This window comes from Pelophylax lessonae (genome assembly GCF_965119305.1).
Source record: "Pelophylax lessonae genome assembly, chromosome: 9".
Classification (NCBI taxonomy): Eukaryota; Metazoa; Chordata; class Amphibia; order Anura; family Ranidae; genus Pelophylax; species Pelophylax lessonae.
The window spans coordinates 33,086,244-33,104,701 of record NC_138776.1 but is presented as its reverse complement, the minus strand read 5'-3'; the positions used below and the strand labels follow the sequence as shown (position 1 = coordinate 33,104,701).

The 18,458-nt window shown below is 42.9% G+C and overlaps 1 protein-coding gene across 1 annotated transcript in view; it reads right to left on the bottom strand.

Moving 5' to 3' along the window:
* The window catches only part of LOC309563291 (transient receptor potential cation channel subfamily V member 6-like), a gene marked incomplete at both ends in the record, with an annotated part of 90,615 nt that overhangs the window by 27,603 nt on the left and 44,554 nt on the right, over positions 1 to 18,458 (bottom strand). Inside the window, 4 exons of the mRNA XM_082267695.1 lie at positions 4,349 to 4,455; positions 6,261 to 6,529; positions 12,649 to 12,715; positions 14,027 to 14,192. Of these exons, the coding sequence (XP_082123821.1) occupies positions 4,349 to 4,455; positions 6,261 to 6,529; positions 12,649 to 12,715; positions 14,027 to 14,192 (609 nt within the window). The remainder of the gene's footprint in view (positions 1 to 4,348; positions 4,456 to 6,260; positions 6,530 to 12,648; positions 12,716 to 14,026; positions 14,193 to 18,458) is intronic.

Below are 18,458 nucleotides of genomic sequence, written 5' to 3'. Positions count from 1 at the left end.
TTTCATATAAAAAAATGTGAATATTGTTATTTTTCCAAAATTGTTGCTCTTTTTTTGTTTATAGCGCAAAAAGTAAAAATCGCACAGGTGATCAAATACCACCAAAAGAAAGCTCTATTTGTGGGAAAAAAAGGACGTAAATTTAATTTGGGTACAGCGTCCCACGACCGCGCAATTGTCCGTTAAAATAACGCAGTGCCGAATCACAAAATATGGCCTGGTCAGGAATGGGGTAAAATCTTCCGGTCTTAAAGCGGTTAAAAATATACTCATTGAGAATTTTTTTGTCAAAGACATGTAGCTAAATACATTTTGGCCTAAATATATGACAAAAATTTAATATATTGGATATTTTTTAACTGTCAAAGTAGAAAAATATTGTTATTTTTTCAAAATTGTCGATTTTTTTATTAATATCGCAAAAAATAAAAATCGCAGAGATGATCGAATACCACCAAACCAAAGCTCTGTTTGTGAGGAAAAAAGGACGTAAATTTCATTTGGGTAAGGGGTTGCATGACCACGCAATTGTCAGTTAAATTCGCACAGTGCCGAATCGCAAAAAGTGGCCCAGACGTAAGACAGCAAAATCCTCTGGTGGTAAAGTGGTTAAGCAATCACTTTTTAATTAATGGTGTATAGAATGTATGTTTAGGGATAGTGAGTGCAGAAACTCATGGTATCAATTTTTTTCCATGGGGGAACAAAACTTTCACAATCACTCCCTCAATAAATATAAAGAGGGGGGGGGGGATTTCCTATAATACTCATAGATATAAAGACTGCAGAATACTTCCACTGGACTGAGTAATGAAAAACTCACAAACAGGAAAAAAATGCCCAACCACAGTTATAATGTGTGGATGCATGCAAAGATGTACAGACAACATTTGGAGTGGCACCCAAAGACTCTATCTATTCTTCTAACAATGGCTTTCAAAAAGCTTAACATAGGGAGAAAAATATTATGGACACAACATGGTGACATCACAGTGTCATCCTCTCAAGTCCATGATCAGAGGTACATGGGTAAGGTTTGACTGCAAAGAGAACGGCAGAGCATCGCAAACATGACAATAAAGAAAACCACAGAGAAGTTGTATTGTATTCATTGCACTCCATACCGGCTCACCCATAGTTCCATAGTTTGTGTAGAGTAATGTAGTGGATTGATGGATGGCGCCACTATGCAATTATAGCAAAAAAAAAAAAAAGATCTTTACCAGCACACATTGGTATAGTGACAATCTTCACCTTTATTCACATTTTGTAACCTCGCAGGATCCCTTTTTTAAGGCAGAGTGATACATTGAAAAATGATAAATTGGAAAAAAAAAAAAAACTAAACAGTAAAGTTATCCCAATTTTATTTGTATATTGTGAAAGATGATGTCACGCCAAGTAAATAGATACCTAACATATTACGGTTTAAAATTGCGCACACCCGCGGAATGGCGACTAACTAGGTTAAAAAAAATCTCCATAGGCGAAGCTTTAAAAAATTTTAACGGTTACGAGTTTAGAGTTACAGAGTAGTTCTTTCTTTTTAAATTATTGCTCTCGCTCTGGCGATCGCAGAGATACCTCACATGTGTGGTTTGAACAGCGCTTTCATTTGCGGGCGCGACTTCCATATACATTTTTCTTTTGTGCGCGAGCTCACTGCGATGGGGGCGCTTTAAAAAAAGGTTTTTCCTATTTATTTTATTAATTTTTGAATTTTATTACAGGTTTTAAAAAAAAAAAAAAATCTGATTACTTTTATTGCTGTCACAAGCAATGTAAACATCCCTTGTGACAGCAATAGACAGTGACAGGTACTCTTTATGGAGGGATCCGGGGTCTAAAAGACCCCAGATCCCTCTACTACACTTCAATGTATTCAAAAATGCAGAAAACTGCATTTTTGAATACTGTTACTTTTTAAATTCGGCGCCTTTAGCCGCCGAGTAACCCGGACATGACATCATGAACGTTGCTTCTGGGTTACATAATCGAAGAAACAATCAAAGCTGAACCTGGCTTAATTCGGGACTCCAACCAGCCGGCGGAGGTGCTGGCTGGTTGCTCGGGTCTCCCGGTGGGACAGGAGACTCTGGCAGAGCCGTGGAAGGCGACGGGAGGGGGGCGTCCCCTCCCAGTCGCTGGGGTAACGACCAAGTGGCTCCCGAGCCACATCGGCCGTTACCACCTGAAAGCCGACCACCGGCACTAAAAAATGGTACCAGGATGATACCTCTAGCTGCAGGCATCACCCCCATACAACCACTTCTTCCAGATCACGTCGATCTACTTGAGTTTGCGGGAAGTGGTTAAAATATCTATATTAGCGGCATTATTTAGTTTCAAGTACCTTGCCCAAGTCTTACCCTTCAGAATGAGAGCATGAGGGTTGCTGCTGAGTCAAACGCCTGACTTCAGTCTTAGGCCCCGTTCACGCTTGAGCGATTTTCAGCTTGAAGCTTGTAGCTCTAAAACTCTCAACAAGCCAAATCTCATTCATTTTAATGGCCCCTGTTCACATCTGAGCGTTCTGTTGCCTAAAACAAAATGCCTGTCATTAACAAAAGTACATGAGCTTCTTTTTTGGCAGATTACAAGCATTTTTGTCCCAAGAAAACTTAAATAGAAACGCCCGACTTGAGCATTTTACAACCGTTTTGTCGCTCGTTTTCTGCTAAAAGAGCTGCTCTCCACTCCTAATTTCCTCTCCTCCCCCTAGTGTTTTGTATTGGCTAAACAAAAATGCCTGAAGCTGTAAAATGCTGCAAAAATACTTAAAAAAAACACCAGTAAGTGTGAAGGGAGCCTTATAGAATGCATAACTTTGTAAATATTATTAGCCCTGCTAAAATTAATGCAATACAGCTACAAGGTTCTTTTCTTTTTTTGATACTGTTATGCCATCTTTGTACCTGGGAGATTGTACATTGGGCTTTTGACCTGGCAGTAACTCTCAGGCTTGAGGTGGCCCTTGACCCCTGACTCCCAAGGGGAAGTCCGAACAAATATAATAATTAAAAACTGAATGTTGAGATTAACTGATTGGTTCTCTTAACCCCTTCGCTGCCAGGTCCATTTTTGCATTTTGTTATTACACACAAAAATTTGGCTTGAAGATTGGTTAAAACGCCCAAATAGTGTATATTTTTTGAAAGCAGAGACGCTGGAGAATAAAATGGCAGTAGTTCCAATTTGTTATGCCAGCAGTTTATCATTAGAAAATGTTCAAAATACACTAAGGCGCAGCCTTCCAAGTGTATCTGTTTATTCTTAAAACACTATTTATTCTTAAAACATGTAATAAAATGGATTTCGCTCTCACAGTGTGGAGATTGGGCTAGCAAAGTTCACTGTCCTCCTCCGGATGTGCCAGATGACAATCCCATGGATACTCTAGATGTATTGGGGTCCGCTTCCTGCTGAATCCTAGTGAGCTGACAAATGCTTGTCTGTGTATGGTGTTAGACTTGTGAGTGGGCAGCTCTGAGACTCAAAGAGTGGAGTAAGCCCTGACATGGGAAGTCCGGAGATGTCTGCACAGTGTGGAGATTGGGCTGTCACAGGAGGAGAGAACGATGCAACTATGTGCAGTGGTCAGCCATGACCAGGCTGGAATACAAGCCGGAAGAGAGCACGACCAACCGGCGTGTAGCCATTATGATGTCACACAGTGGGCAGTGAAGTGAGCGGCAACATGCTTTGGAGCCTCCTAGCTCCTTTGTCAGACCGAATAGACACCGGATGGTCACGCTCTCTTCCTGCTTGTATTCCAGTCTGGTCACGGCTGGCCACTGCACACAGTTGCACTGTTCTCTCCTCCTGTGACAGCCCAATCTCCACACTGTGCAGACGTCTCCGGACCTCCCATCTCGGGGCTTTCTCCACTCCTGGAATCTCAGAGCTGCCCACTCACAAGGCAAACACCATACACAGACAAGCATTTGTCAGCTCACTAGCATTCAGCAGGAAGTGGACCCCGATACATCTACAGGATCCACAGGATTGTCATCTGGCACATCCGGAGGAGGACAATGAACTTTGCTAACCCAATCTCCACACTGTGTGAGTGAAATCCATTACATGTGTGTTAAAAATAAAGAGATACACTTATAAGGCTGCGCCTTCTTGTTTTTTACCCTTCAACTGAATCGTTTCTACCTGAAATAGTTGACTTGTGAAATTTACACACACTCCTGGCATCTGTAGCAACCAGGAGTGTGTAAAACCCCCCTAGCTACCACCGACCTATGACATACATATGGCATTTGGTGGAGTTAAACAGATACAGGAGATCTCTGCAGAGCAGAATTAAAAAGAAAACGTCAACTACAGCAATTCAACTCACCGTAAGTACCAGTGGTCTCCTAATCCATATTTTGTGCCACAAACGCCTGATCGAGGCCAGAGGAATCTTGGGAACTTTCGCTCCAACATCACTACAGTTGCAGCAACCTGATAAAAAGAGAGGCAAAATGCATGTATGTCCAGAGTTGTATAAAGTACTCGAAACCCATACTTGAGTAAAAGTACAAGTGCTCGATCAAAAAGTGACTTAAGTAGAAGTGGAAGTGCTCAATCAAAAAGTGACTTGAGTAGAAGTACTAAAGTAGTCAACATTTTTTGTACTTAAGTATTGCAAGTAGTTTTTTAAAAAAATTTTGCTACTCAAGTACTGAAAGTAAAAGTACCAGTAGTTTTGAAAAAAAAAAATTGCTACTCAAGTACTGAAAGTAAAAGTACAAGTACTGTGTTATGTAGTTATTAAAGAAAGAAGTCAAAAGTTTGAACATCATATTGTTTTTTATTATTTCAAATGCAGCTTTTATTTATACATACAGTAGCATTTATTTTCGTATGCGCTGATAATACACATGTTTTGAGCTTCATGAAACCTGCCATCTACTGTTCTGGCAGTGGTAATTTTTATAATTGTAACGAGTAACTATGCAGCACAAAAAAAAAATATCGGAGTAGAAGTATTGAAATCATCGAAAAAATGTAGTGAAGTAAAAGTGGAAGTAGGAGGAAAAAATTATACTCTAGGAAAGTACAGATACCGCCTTTCCGTACTTAACCACTTGCCGACCGCCGCACGACTATCTACGTGGGCGGTCAGCCCCTCACAGGCAAAGTGACGTAGGTCTACGTCGCTCGCCTGTGAGGGTTTAGGGAGCGAGCGCGCGCCGCCGGAGGCGCGCTCCCGCTCCCGCGTGGTCACGGACCCCCCCGCGCGCGTGACCGGCGGACCCGATCGCCGCCGGCCACTCTGCGATCGGCGGGGGAGAGGGAGATAGTCAGGCAGCTTGTGTAAACAAGCTGCCTGTCATTCTCCTCTCTGTATGAGAGCTGATCACATGGATCTACTATGTAGATCCATTGATCACTCCTCATACAGTTGAAGCCACAGCCAATCACAGTTAGAATCACGCCCCTAGGGACACACACAGCCCCTCCCTCTCAAATAAAGTTAACCCCTTCACTACCAGTGCATTTTTACAGTAACAGTGCATATGTATAGCACTGATTACTGTAGAAATGTCACTGGTAACCCCAAAAGTGTCAAAAATGTCAGTCAAGGGTCCGATCTGTCCGCCGCAATGTCGCAGTACCGCAAAAAAAATCGCAGATCGCCGCCATTACGCGTTAAAAAAAAAAACAACAAAAATGACAAAAATCTTTCCCTTTGTTAGTAAACGCAATAACTTTTGCGCAAACCAATCAAAATACGCTTTTTGCGATTTTTTTTACCAAACATAGGTAGCATAAAACAAATTGGCCGAAAATATTAAAAAATTTTGATTTTTACATTTTTTTTTGGGGGAATTTCATATAAAAAAAAGGGAAAAATATTGCTATTTTTGCAAAATTTACGCTCTTTTTTTGTTTATAGCGCGTGATCAAAAAATCGCACAGGTGATCAAATACCACCAAAAGAAAGCTCTGTTTGTGGGAAAAAAAGGACGCCAAATTCGTTTCGGTACAGCGTCGCACGACCGCGCAATTGTCCGTTAAAGTCACGCAGTGCCGAATCGCAAAATGCCCTCTGGTCGTTTAGCAGCCAAATCCTCCGGGGCTTAAGTGGTTAAGTACAGTAGTGAAGTAGTTCTACTTAGTTACTATACATCTCTGTGTATGTCCTTATTATGATGGTGAATTAACTTGTACAATACACTTCAATTAGATTTTAAAAAATAATAAAATAAGACACATATGTATATACTGTTTGTCCAAAGATTGGGTATCAACCCTTACCGTACCTGAGCTCTCCACAGCTCATCTCTCTCCTGTGCCACCCTCCATTGAGTGTCTCCCACCATAGCGACCAGCAGATTCAGCATCAGGAGGTTGGTGAGGATGGCGAAGGAAAAATATAAAATGTGGAACATGTACGGAAGGGTCACAGAATAGTTGGTGGGGGAGTTGATGACGTTCAGGAAAAACTCAAAGGTGCTTAAAATAGACATGAGGTAATTATAGAAATATCCAAACTGGTTGGGATCTTCTGTCTGGAATATGATGTAAAATGCTGGTAGAAGGGAAACACAAACAAAGAGATAGATGAACATGATCAGTTATATTATAATATAGAAGAAGAAACTTAATTATTCCAATATGGGATTACGTGTATACTAGTGCATCATGGGAGCTGCATTGTGGGATTATGGATTGCAGTGGTCACAGCCAAGCCCAGGCTCCTACAGGACTGGATGGCTTTCGCTGTGACTTTCTACCTTGAGCTTCCCTTCATTTGCCTAAACTAGTGCTTGATGCTGCTCCTCAATGTCCCTAGTGCTTGTTTTCAGTTTCCTTTACAGACTGTTCAGGTTTCAATTGGAAGTATTCAATGAGCAGCTACGAGTACCCAGCAAACATTGCCGAAGCCAGATTAATTCAATTTAGTTTAAAGCAGAGATAAATCCAAAAACCCAAATTTTGGCAGCTGGTAAGGTCCATTGGTAGAAGAGAATTTTTATACTGTATAATCAATTTTTATTAAAAAAGACTTTTCAAAGTTACTAAAAATTAGAGGAGTAAAAAAATGATACATGCAACAAAATATACAAAGCAAGGTAAACTAAAACTGGCTTAATATGGATCAAAATTCAGCTGGTTCAGCAGGGACCAGTTGAATTTTGATCCAGGTATGGGCAGGCTGGTTGTAGAGAGGCCAGTCTACCAATCGGCCTTTTTACCACCAGCTTGTCAGATTTTCCCCGCTCAATGGGGGAATACAATACCTCAGCAGGGAGGACTCCCCCATCCACCTAGAAAGTGTGGTTGAATGGAAAAAAAAATAATAATAATCTAAGGGCTGCTTAAGGCATGCGTAATGTGCCATCACTCAATCTGTTAGTAGATAAATCACAATACATATCATTATCATCGACATAATGTATATGTACAAAAAAAAAACATTAAAAAAAGGGGGTGCTACACAGGTATACATTGTGTCTAGTAATGACAAAGGAATTGTTGGGATCAATTTTCTTTCATTGGGCAAAGGAATAATTGGTAATACTCTAAAGTCACTACATTTGGCAGCATGTCACATAGGATTGTATATGTTTAGAAAAAAAAATAAGGAAAAAGAAAGGGGGGGTAGTTAACGTTATGGTTGTCCCTTCCAGGCCAGTGGAGCCTTCCAGGCAGCTCAAAGACATAATAAAGAGATACAATGTATTTACTTCAATTAGATTTAAAAAAAATAATAAAATAATAAAATAAGACTCATATGTATATACTATATATCCAAAAATTAGGTATCAACCCTTACCGTACCTGAGCTCTCCACAGCCCATCTCTCTCCTGTGCCACCCTCCATTGAGTGTATTAATTAGAAAATAGTCCCATCTGAATCAAAACAATGGAAATTGTTCCTCTATGTGTATAATTTCTTCAACAGACTTAATCTCCTTACCTGTACATACCCATTCAATCATAGAGGAAGTATCTTGCATTGATGGTATGAGTAGTAAGAAAGCATATGGCGTAAAAAGTCTTTCTGGATAGATTTACTGTAAATGATTAATAGGAGGGTGATGCGTGCGTTAGGTTGAAGCTATGTGTCCATAATTGTATTATAGATTTGGAAAATGTTGTTCCAAAGGGGAATGATAAGGGGACAGTTATCCCCAATATGGGACAAAAGTGCCATCAGCTGATAAACACTATTAGTGCCGGTTCACAATGCAGTGGCACGACTTCGGGGGCGACCTGTGAAGTCGCGTGCACCGCGACTTTGACGCGACTTGCATGGACTTCATAAAATGAATGTCTATGCAAGTCGCTCCAGGTCGCCCCGAAGTTGTACAGGACCCTTTTTCTAAGTCGGAGTGACTTGTTTCACTCCTATTAAAACGGTTCCTGTACTACACTATGGGAGCGAGGGTGTGTGACTTGCCAGGCTGACCAAGTCGCCTGACAAGTCGTACTAGTGTGAACCGGCACTTAGCACTTGTCAGAATCTGTTGTACCAAAATTATGAAGATCACTAGGACATTTATACCACGGAGATATGATTTTAGCAGACAATGAGATTTTATGGGTTAACAGCAAGGTTTTAATCCAATCGGATAGAGAAATGGCTGTCCCGGGTTCTTTTTCCTGTTTGGTTCGGCAGCTTGGGGCCCGGGAATAAAAACCTTGAAGAAGCATTTCATAAAAAATAGATGGTACATGGATTGTCTCTGCTCTGAAAACTCTCAAATCCAGTAAGGGATCTTTGTATGGGAGACATCAATTTAAGAGCGTGAATAAACGTACGAGGCTAATGCCGTTGTAAATCAAATAAAACAAAATAAATCCACGCTCAGTGAAAATACAAAAGTAGCCACTTTAAGTAAAGCAGCGCTAAAGTGAAGTAAAAGCAAAAAAATATATAACACATTCATTGTTTATATCAAATAGTGCAATAAAAATAGTGCATAAAAATCAATATAGTGTGAATAAAATCATCTATAAAATAGTGTCACAATTCTTCCAAGAAAGTGCAGTGCAATCGGAGACCAAAGAGGGGATCGCCACCACCAACACCCTCCAACACACGCCTCTTACCGGATCAGCAGGACCATAAATTATAATGGTCTAATGTGCTCAAGCAAGCAGGTGAATAAAGATGATCATCACAAGTGGAAGACTTATCAACAGGCAATGGATCCCATATAGATTTGAAAACGAATAAATAAAAAAAAACTCCCATAGTGAAGTCTATCAAACTCAGTAAAGTGTTTATTAAAAGAAATAGATGGTTACAATTACCTTATAAAGGCCAAAATCTGAATTTCTCCTAAGTGCACTGGTTATTGGACTATCTATGAACTTTTTTGAGTAATTTTTATCAATTTTTTTATTGGATTCTGTACTTCATATAATGTTCTTTTTTAACTATTAATGTATTTTTGATGTTACTCTATATATTTTTGCACTTCAGATTCTGATTAGATATTGATTGTATTCACATAGCACTTTATTTTTAGCACTTTGTTCACTTTATATTTATTCACATATTCATGTATTAGCAAGCGCTGTATTATTTATTTATTTATCCATTTCCCCTTTGGGTGAACAGCCACTGCTTTTTGTTGTTTCATATTACTCATAGCGCGGGTTTATAATATCTTACAGTACAAAGCTGCTTTCCCCTGCCTTAGCTTATAAGTTCCTCCATAACAGATTGGGGCAGGTATGAGAAAGAGGAAACTTCCTTGAAACGCGTTGCCATTCCCCCATTTGACATTTTACATGGTTCAGCCACAAAAGCATACAGCAGCAAAGAATGCTGCCCCAGGTTAGCGGTATGAGAGGGTTCTAGCCGACCAGCATCAGGATGTCTCTCCCCATTCCTGTCATCAATTACTGAACCCAGTGCTCCTCTGTTTCTTTGCTCAACTATGATGGACACAAGCTTCTTACATGTGAGTGTGCTATTGATTTTTTTTTTTTTAAATAAAAAGATACAGAATTGTATTCAGACCCCATGCTCCTGTCTATCTTGCTTTACATGTACTGAGGGGATCGGCCTGGATCCACAGGAGGAGCTTGCAGAGATCATTACAAAGCCAACTGTACATTACTACCATTGATGAACGCCATAGAATGCATTAAGATTAAAAGCCTTCTGCCTTTACAACCCGTTTAAATTTGGACTGATCGCCTTTACACTTGTGGTTTTATTTATTGTTAAATGACATCTAGCAAACTTCTAAACATTGCCCATGTATGTAAGATATTAATGTAGGGCTATCCCCCAAAGGAGTCACTGAGTGTAACAGGTTCTTTCTAACAACAGTGCAAGCTGGCCAGGCACACAGCAAAGGTCCTTCTGCTTTGGCTTAATGAACAGGGGTTTCTTTTTTTTCTTGAAGTCTGTTTGCCAGTAGAACTTAGAATGGGGATTTAGGGTGATGTAGGATACTCCAAACAAAATATTTTGCTAGTAGAGGACAACTCTCCCTAAACAGTAGTAGCATTAGTATAGGCAGTCTTAAATAGTCCACGGTTCACAGCTGAAGAACATGAGGCAGAATGAGCATGAAGTTGGGCTTAGGCAGAATATGATTCATGGCTTCGGACCATGAATTAGCTTGGTGCAGATAAAGAGGCTTTACTCACAGAATTGGCAATAATTAGTCCATAGATGCAGCCTCCAACGAGGTAGTCCAGTCCAAGGGTAGAGGAGAAGGGGGGAGTCCAGAGACAAGCAGTCTCCCTTTGTCGGGATTCGAGCCTGTGACCAGCCACATCCCAGGTGGTAGCCCTGCTTACTAGGCTACTGTCCTCTCTGGACAGTCCTCTCTGGACATTCCTCTCTGGACATTCCTCCCTGAAGCCTATTATTTCAACCTTAGTCTTGCCAAGCCTTTCTCATCACCCTTGATTCCCCACACCTGGTACTTCCCTATATAAGTCCAGCCCCTTGCACTCAAGCTTGCTGATTATTCAGCTCCTGAGCCTTGATCAAGCTTCTCATCACCTGCTGCTCTTGTCTACTACCACAAATCTGCTGCTGACCAGGAATTGACTACCGACTACTCTTCTGCTTTGTCCCTACCTACTGAACTGCTACCTCCGTTGCCGATCCGGATTGTGTGACCACGCTTACTGCTGCCCGCCTCGACCTTTGGCTCGTCTGACTTCTCTCTGGTTATCCCTTGTCTGCTCCTCCACCTCCGGACCGAACCTGCACTCTGCCTGCCTTGGTGATCCTGGGGACCGCGACCTGGTGTTAGCTTGCAGCGCAGTCTATTCCCACCATCAGGGGCTCTAGTGAAAACCAGCTAGCACTTAGTTTCCACACCTCAGGTGAACCTGTGTCCTCATCAGAGTACTACCTGGTGTTCATCCGGTATCCAACACTGCTACCACCGTAGCCAACCCGGATTGTCTGACCACGCCTCTGCCGGACTTCCTGCACCTACTACCGGCCTGCGGTCCTTGCCACTGGGCTCCACTCCTACCTCCAGCCAGCAGTCCTCTGACTCAGGTGAGCTTGTAGGATTGTTACACCCTTCCTTTCAGCCTGCAGATCCATCTCCAAGGGGCAAAAAAAGACAATCGACCCAGGGCTCCAGACTACATTCAAAAGCGGACATTCCACGAAACACGTAGTGTGAGATTGGAGTCATGCTATTAGAGGTCCCCCATAATTGGGTGGACACTTATCAATATCCAATCTGTATTAGAGGAATTTTGCCTTGTTTTATCAGCATTGTCTTTTTGCCCTTAAGTGGACAATAACCCTCCTTTTTTCCTTTCCCTTTTTTTAATATTGTATCCTTTTTTATAAAATACTTGTGTTGTGAGTTCATACTGTACCATAAAAGTCCTCAGTGCCTCAATCCAATTTTCTACTCTATACGGTGTTCAGGATCACCTCATGATAGACAAAGGGGAGTGGGGGGAATTGGAGCAGTTTGGCAATGTATACTGAACTTCCCAGGCCAAATTTCTGAAAAAAAATCACAGGGCAAGCCCACCCAAAACTGACATGATGCTGGAAAGTTCAACCACAAAGGTAGTCTCGTCAATTTCTTCGAGACATTATTATGAGATATCTGCATGGATTCCCAGGTCTGAATACCTTCTGTGTCCATTATGAGGGACTCACACTATCTCTGCAGGACTTTTTATATGTTTATTTTATGGAGAGTGTAAAAGAGGAACTGGGATACACAAGGGTGGGCATGAACACCCAAAATTCCCAGGTGGACAGGAGCAGAGTCAATATTATAGTAGGGTGTTCTCACTGTTGTAATATTCAAGACATATAGTATAAGACCATTAAGGGAATAAGAGCCCATTCATATTAGCGCGACTTGTCCATTGACCGCTACAGGACCCGTTCTAATAGGAGCGACACGAGTTGCTCCGACTTAGAAAAAGGGTCCTGTACTATTTCGGGGTGACCTCGGAGCGACTTGCATAGACTTCCATTATGTGAAGTCCCTGCAAGTCACTCCGAAGTCGTGGTGCACTGTAATGCACAAGTCGCCCCCGAAGTAGTAAGGAGTCGTGTCGCCTCTATGTGAACTGGCTCTTACTCACCAGATTTTACCAAAAGGTATAATAAAATTATTGAGTGCACTTTCATTCACTGTTTAATATCATTTGTATATTTATAAATAATCTTCAGAACTCTTTACATACCAGTTGTATATCCAACAGTGACCACAAACATCAGCCAGCAAAAACGTACCAAGTCTCCAAAAATCATCTGCAAAAACCAAGATAGTAAGATGTATATATTGGACACATATCAGATTTCCTACAAATACCAAGGTCAGGTATACTTCTCCTTCCCTGCTTGTGTGGCTTTGGTTTGTCTCTCTACCTTTCTGGTACGGTTCCTTCATTTCCCCCTTACATAAAGCAAACCCATCAATCAGCTATGACACCCCTACAGTAGGTCTAAGTCTAATAGTTGTCAATGGCTTAGTCTCAAGTAGACAACATACATCCCATGTTTCCCAGCTTCTGAGTGTTCATAACAGTCAGACCCGCACAGCTAAGAATAAGAATAATCTAATCTCCATTGTAAGGGTCTGTGTCGATTGGCTTTTGTTTGCTTCAGATGGGTTTTGCATTCCCATACAAGTCAATGGGAATGGAAAACTTGCAGGTAGAAATGCAGATCAGAGGGTGATCCACCGTAGGTCAAAAGCACCTGTCAATGAATTCCCGGACAATCTCGGAAGTATCTCAATTCCGTTAAAGCCCAAAGCCCATTGACACAGGCCCTAACTCTGCTATGTAATACTGCTAGGGTGGGTGATAGATATATGCCCAACATTGAAAACTGCCTTGAAGCAGTGGTCCTCAGTTTGAATTCCAGCCAGGATATTATCTGCATTGAGTTTACATTTTCTCCCTGTGCTTGTGTGGATTTCTTCCTGTTTCCTCCTATACTCCAAAGACATGCATCTAGGTTAATAGGCTCCCGTATAGATTGGCCCTAGCATGTATGAATGGGAGATATGGACCTCAGTGCCGGTTCACACTACTCCGACTTGGTCGCCTGACAAGTCGTGCTCCATTCTGTGCAATGGAAACCGTTCTAATAGGAGCGACTCAAGTCGCTCCGACTTAGAAAAAGGTTCCTGCACTACTTTTGGGTTCCTGCACTACTTTTGGCCGAAGTCGGAGTGACTTGCATTGACTTCCATTATGTGAAGTCAGTGCAAGCCGTGCCGAAATCGCGGTGCCTGGGGACTTGTTCAAGTCACCCCGAAGTCGTGTTGCCATAGTGTGAACCGACTCGTTGTAAGTTCCTCAATAAAATAAAAATATTTAAAAAGCTTGCTCATCAGGACCCATTTGTTTTTCTTTTCAGTTCATTTGATGGATGTGTTGCAAATGAAAGCTCTACGAAAAGGGAACAATTTGCTTTTGGCAAGAACTTTCCCAACATCTCATCAATTCACAATGCATCACAGCATTTTTACATCAAACCATTCACATTGTTTGGTCCTATCAGGTTGTACATGTCCAGCCCAAAGCTTACTAACCCATTCCTAAGTCAACTTACTTTATGGATCATGATGGTGAACGGTCCAAGCATTTGGAATCCACGTGCAAAATACATGACATAGCACCAGCCCAGCACAAGTAATATGCACATCGGCACCACCTCTCCATCCGTGTCTGTCACTCGGAGAACGAGAGTCACAAGCACAAAACAAGGGAAGGTGATTCTGTTGGCAGACAATATTTTATTTGCTTTGCTCATGTACAATAAATAAATATAACCAAGAAACAAACATGAAAAAATGTACCTTTAGGTATTTAACATAGTTGGAAAGGATGAACACAGCACACTGACACTGATAACATTGCTATTTCAGTTTCTAAAGTAAATTTATAGAAAATCACTCAAATAAATACCTTTTTAATATTCTTTACTCGAGGTCACATGACCACAAGTCTTATGTGGTATTGCCTTTGCTGTGCTGGTGCTGGGGTGCAGAGTACATTGGGGCAATGGGTGTGAACCTGGGGAGTGCTGTGGGTGTGTACCTAAGGAGTGCTGAGGGTGGACAGTGGGTGTGTACCTGAGGGGTGGTGTGGGTGTGTACCTGAGGGGATATTTGGGTGTGAATCTGAGGGGGTGGGTGTGAACCTGAGGAGTGCTGTGGGTAGGCAGTAGGTGTGTACCTGAGGAGGGCTGTGGGTGGGCAGTGGGCGTGTACCTAAGGAATGCTGTGGGTGAGCAGCGGGTGTGTACCTTAAGAGTGCTGTGGGTGTGTACCTTAGGAGTGCTGTGGGTGTGTACCTGAGGAGTGCTGTGGGTGGGAAGTGGGTGTGTACCTTAGGAGTGCCGTGGGTGGGTAGTGGGTGTGTACCTTAGGAGTGCTATGGGTAGGTACCTGAGGAGTGCTGTGGGTGGGCAGTGGGTGTTTATCTGAGGAGCACTGAGGGTGGGCAGTGGGTGTGTACCTAAGGAGTGCTGAGGGTGGGCAGTGGGTGTGTACCTAAGGATCGCTGAGGGTGAGCAGTGGGTGTGTACCTGAGGAACGTTGAGGGTGGGCAGTGGGTGTGTATCTGAGGAGCGCTGAGGGTGGGCATTGGGTGTGTACCTGAGGAGCGCTGAGGGGGGCAGTGGGTGTGTACCTGAGGAGCGCTGAGGGGGGCAGTGGGTGTGTACTCGAGGAACGCTGAGGGTGGACAGTGGGTGTGTACCTGAGGAACGCTGAAGGTGGCCAGTGGGTGTGTACCTGAGGAACGCTGAGGGTGGGCAGTGGGTGTGTACCTGAGGAACACTGAGGGTGGGCAGTGGGTGTGTACCTGAGGAACACTGAGGGTGGGCAGTGGGCGTGTAGCCAAAGTGAGGCTGGGAGGATGAGATGAGCTTCAGAGGCCCATCCAGAGTTGCATTGTTGGAGCTTCCGCATGAATGAGTAGAGGAAGCTTCCTACATGCAGCATTATCATGCATATATCATTATATTAGGTAGATGCAGATAACCAATAATGCTAACCAGATCTGAAATTGAATGATGGCAATATAATGTAGTCAGCCTTAAAGCGGAACTCTTGCTAAGAACTGTGAACTGGCAGAATCAACAGGAAAATTAAAGGCACAACAACAAATTGGATAATATCAAAGTGAATTAATTATTATGCAAAAAGCAGAGGGTGATTTTCATTTTTGGAATTCCTTTTTAAGGGCTTGGTTACATTTCCAGTTAGTGGGGCAGGAGCCAAATCTTTCACCCCCACCTACTTATTCTGCACAGACAGAGAACAAGGGTGTACACATGATTCAGCCATGGCAAAAATAATCCCCCCTGTCACTTTTGGTGGGCAGTACCACTGCCGAACATTGCCCATTCAGGTGAATGGGGCCATGCTGCAACCGGCCTGCAGTGTTCATTTTGATGTCAAATTTCGATTTCGTTTTAATCAAATTATTTTGTTTTCGTCATATTTTAGCCATCTGAATTATTTTAGTTTTAGTCATATTTTAGTCAACTAAAATCTTCAGTACATTTTTATTGCTTTTTGGCACACAAAATGCAACTTTAAAATATAAAAAAAACAAAAAACTGTAAACTCTATTGGATGTAATGCCTTTGGACATATTACCTAAATAAAAAAACTAGCTTTGTTAATAATGAAAACAACTATCAAGTAACATCTTTATAGATTAAACTACGTTTTGTAAACATACAAGAATATTGCTTTTTGACCACTGGTAATTTTCACTGTAGCAGTATTTCCAGGCATTGGGCCTGATGTGGGTCTGCCATTGTTACCGGTGATACTTCCAACACATTTAAGTTGTGAACCCAGGTGTGAGAACTGAGACAATGACCATTCCGGCATCTTTGGTTTGTTTTGTTTATTGTATTTACGGGATGGGAGAAGGGAATGAGTGGAATACTCCTCTGGCTCAACTAGGTTTGACTGGGACTTTATACAGAAAAATGCCCATTGGCGCTGTCTTGACGCCAGCTGAATGCCGATCAGCGCTTCCTGGCATTTAAAGATACTGGTATGCTGAACTTGTGCTAGAATTTCGATTTTAACTTGTTTGTGAACTCAGAAGATCCAGGACTGTAGAACACTTGACTCCTGACACTCGATTTAGCTCAAAAGTCACTGAACAGCTCCCTTCAGCCCTTCACTGACTGAGGTATCTCCTTGTCACTGCTTGTGCTGCTGCAACTCTTAACTCTGTACACTGCACACTGTACACTGACTCTTCAGGGCCCAACTACTGGCACCCCCTTTACACTTCAGGGTCCTCTGACTAGGTAACCCCTCTAACACTTCAGGGTCGTCTGACTAGGCACCCCCTTTACACTTAGCTGACTCCTGGATCCCTGGGACCTTCACTGGAGTGGTCCCCTCTACACTAGACAGACCCCTAGGGGCAGTTCACAGTACTCACGACCTTGGCAGGCTTTCTGTGTGTACCCGAGGAACGCTGAGGGTGGGCAGTGAGTGTGTACCTGAGGAGCGCTAAGGGGGGGGCAGTGGGTGTGTACCCGAGGAACGCTGAGGGTGGGCAGTGAGTGTGTACCTGAGGAGTGCTAAGGGGGGGCAGTGGGTGTGTACCCGAGGAACGCTGAGGGTGGGCAGTGAGTGTGTACCTGAGGAGCGCTGAGAGGGGGCAGAGGGAACTGAACCCCTCTTCCTCCGGTGGTCCTCAGCACACCGGATCCCCTCTGCAGCTCCGCTCAGCACTCTCTGGATTCTCAGGCAGCCACCCGAGACACCCGATCCTTCTGACAGGAGGAGAGACAGCCATACTCTCCCTCCTGGGACTCTACTTCCCGCCAAAGACGCTGCGCCATGCGTTCCCTCCAAATTTATACCCACTCCCTGAATACTCTGCAGCAGAATCTGCCTTCTGGGGTAGATACAAGCCTGAATGGGCCACTGATTGGGTTTCCTTCACTGCCCAATGAGAATCCTCTCACAGAGCCAGTGGGGAGACTCCCCTCTCAGTAACCTCACCTGGGAGACATGACAGCCCAGCCGAAAATCCAGGCCCTTTACCAAGCACCCTACCTGTAGGGTGCTACATGACGTAGAATTTTGAATTAATTTTAGTAGCAGTCTTTTGACTCCCGCTGAATACAACTTGATGAAGCAAACGGGGCCACACTGAAACTGTGTGCAATGCACGCAGTTGCGACACGATGGTGTGGTAATTATGTGGTTAAAAAAGCCAGTGAAGAGGCAATTTATCACTTCTTCACAGCTTATCAAACGCCTTTGAAAAGTAACTTGACCATGGACCACTTTTCAAAGGCACAGTAGTGACAGCAACATGTTTCGTCTAACTGTGCCGTCTTCACAGACTAGTCTAACCGAGTGTTTTAGGTAATAGAAATAAACCTTTTCTACCTGTGATTAAATGTTAAAGAGCATTTCCTCCATGTGGGTAAATAAGTCAATACTATTAGCTATGGCTATTGGTCTTCAGAGATAAGCCTATGCCAACAGTGTCATCTGGGTGCAGTCTAAGGCAACCTATAGATGATTCCTTTTTTTTTTTCATTAAACCAGCTGGTTGAATGAAGAAACATGACTCGATTCCCCAAACCCACACATAGAGCGACATTTATCCGACAGGCTGGTTGTCCAGAAGTAGATTGGTAGACCAGGGTGCCCATACATGAATTGAAATTTGGCCAGTCCCTGCTGAACCGAATACATTTCAATCCATGCATGGCCGGCATGCCAACATTTTTATACCAGAGAAACCCCTGAAATCATTTTCAGGTCTTGGGAGTCCCTTACTAAATCCAATTTATCAGGGTCCAATGGGAAAATGCCCCTTACATTGGTGGTCAGAAGAAAAATGCAACCTTTACTGTGGTGGTCAGAATGCTACCCTTAACCACTTCTGGACCGGAAGGATTTGCCCCCTTAATGACCAGGCCATATTTTGCAATTCGGCATGGCGTTATTTTAACGGACAATTACGCGCACGTGCGACGTTGTATCTAA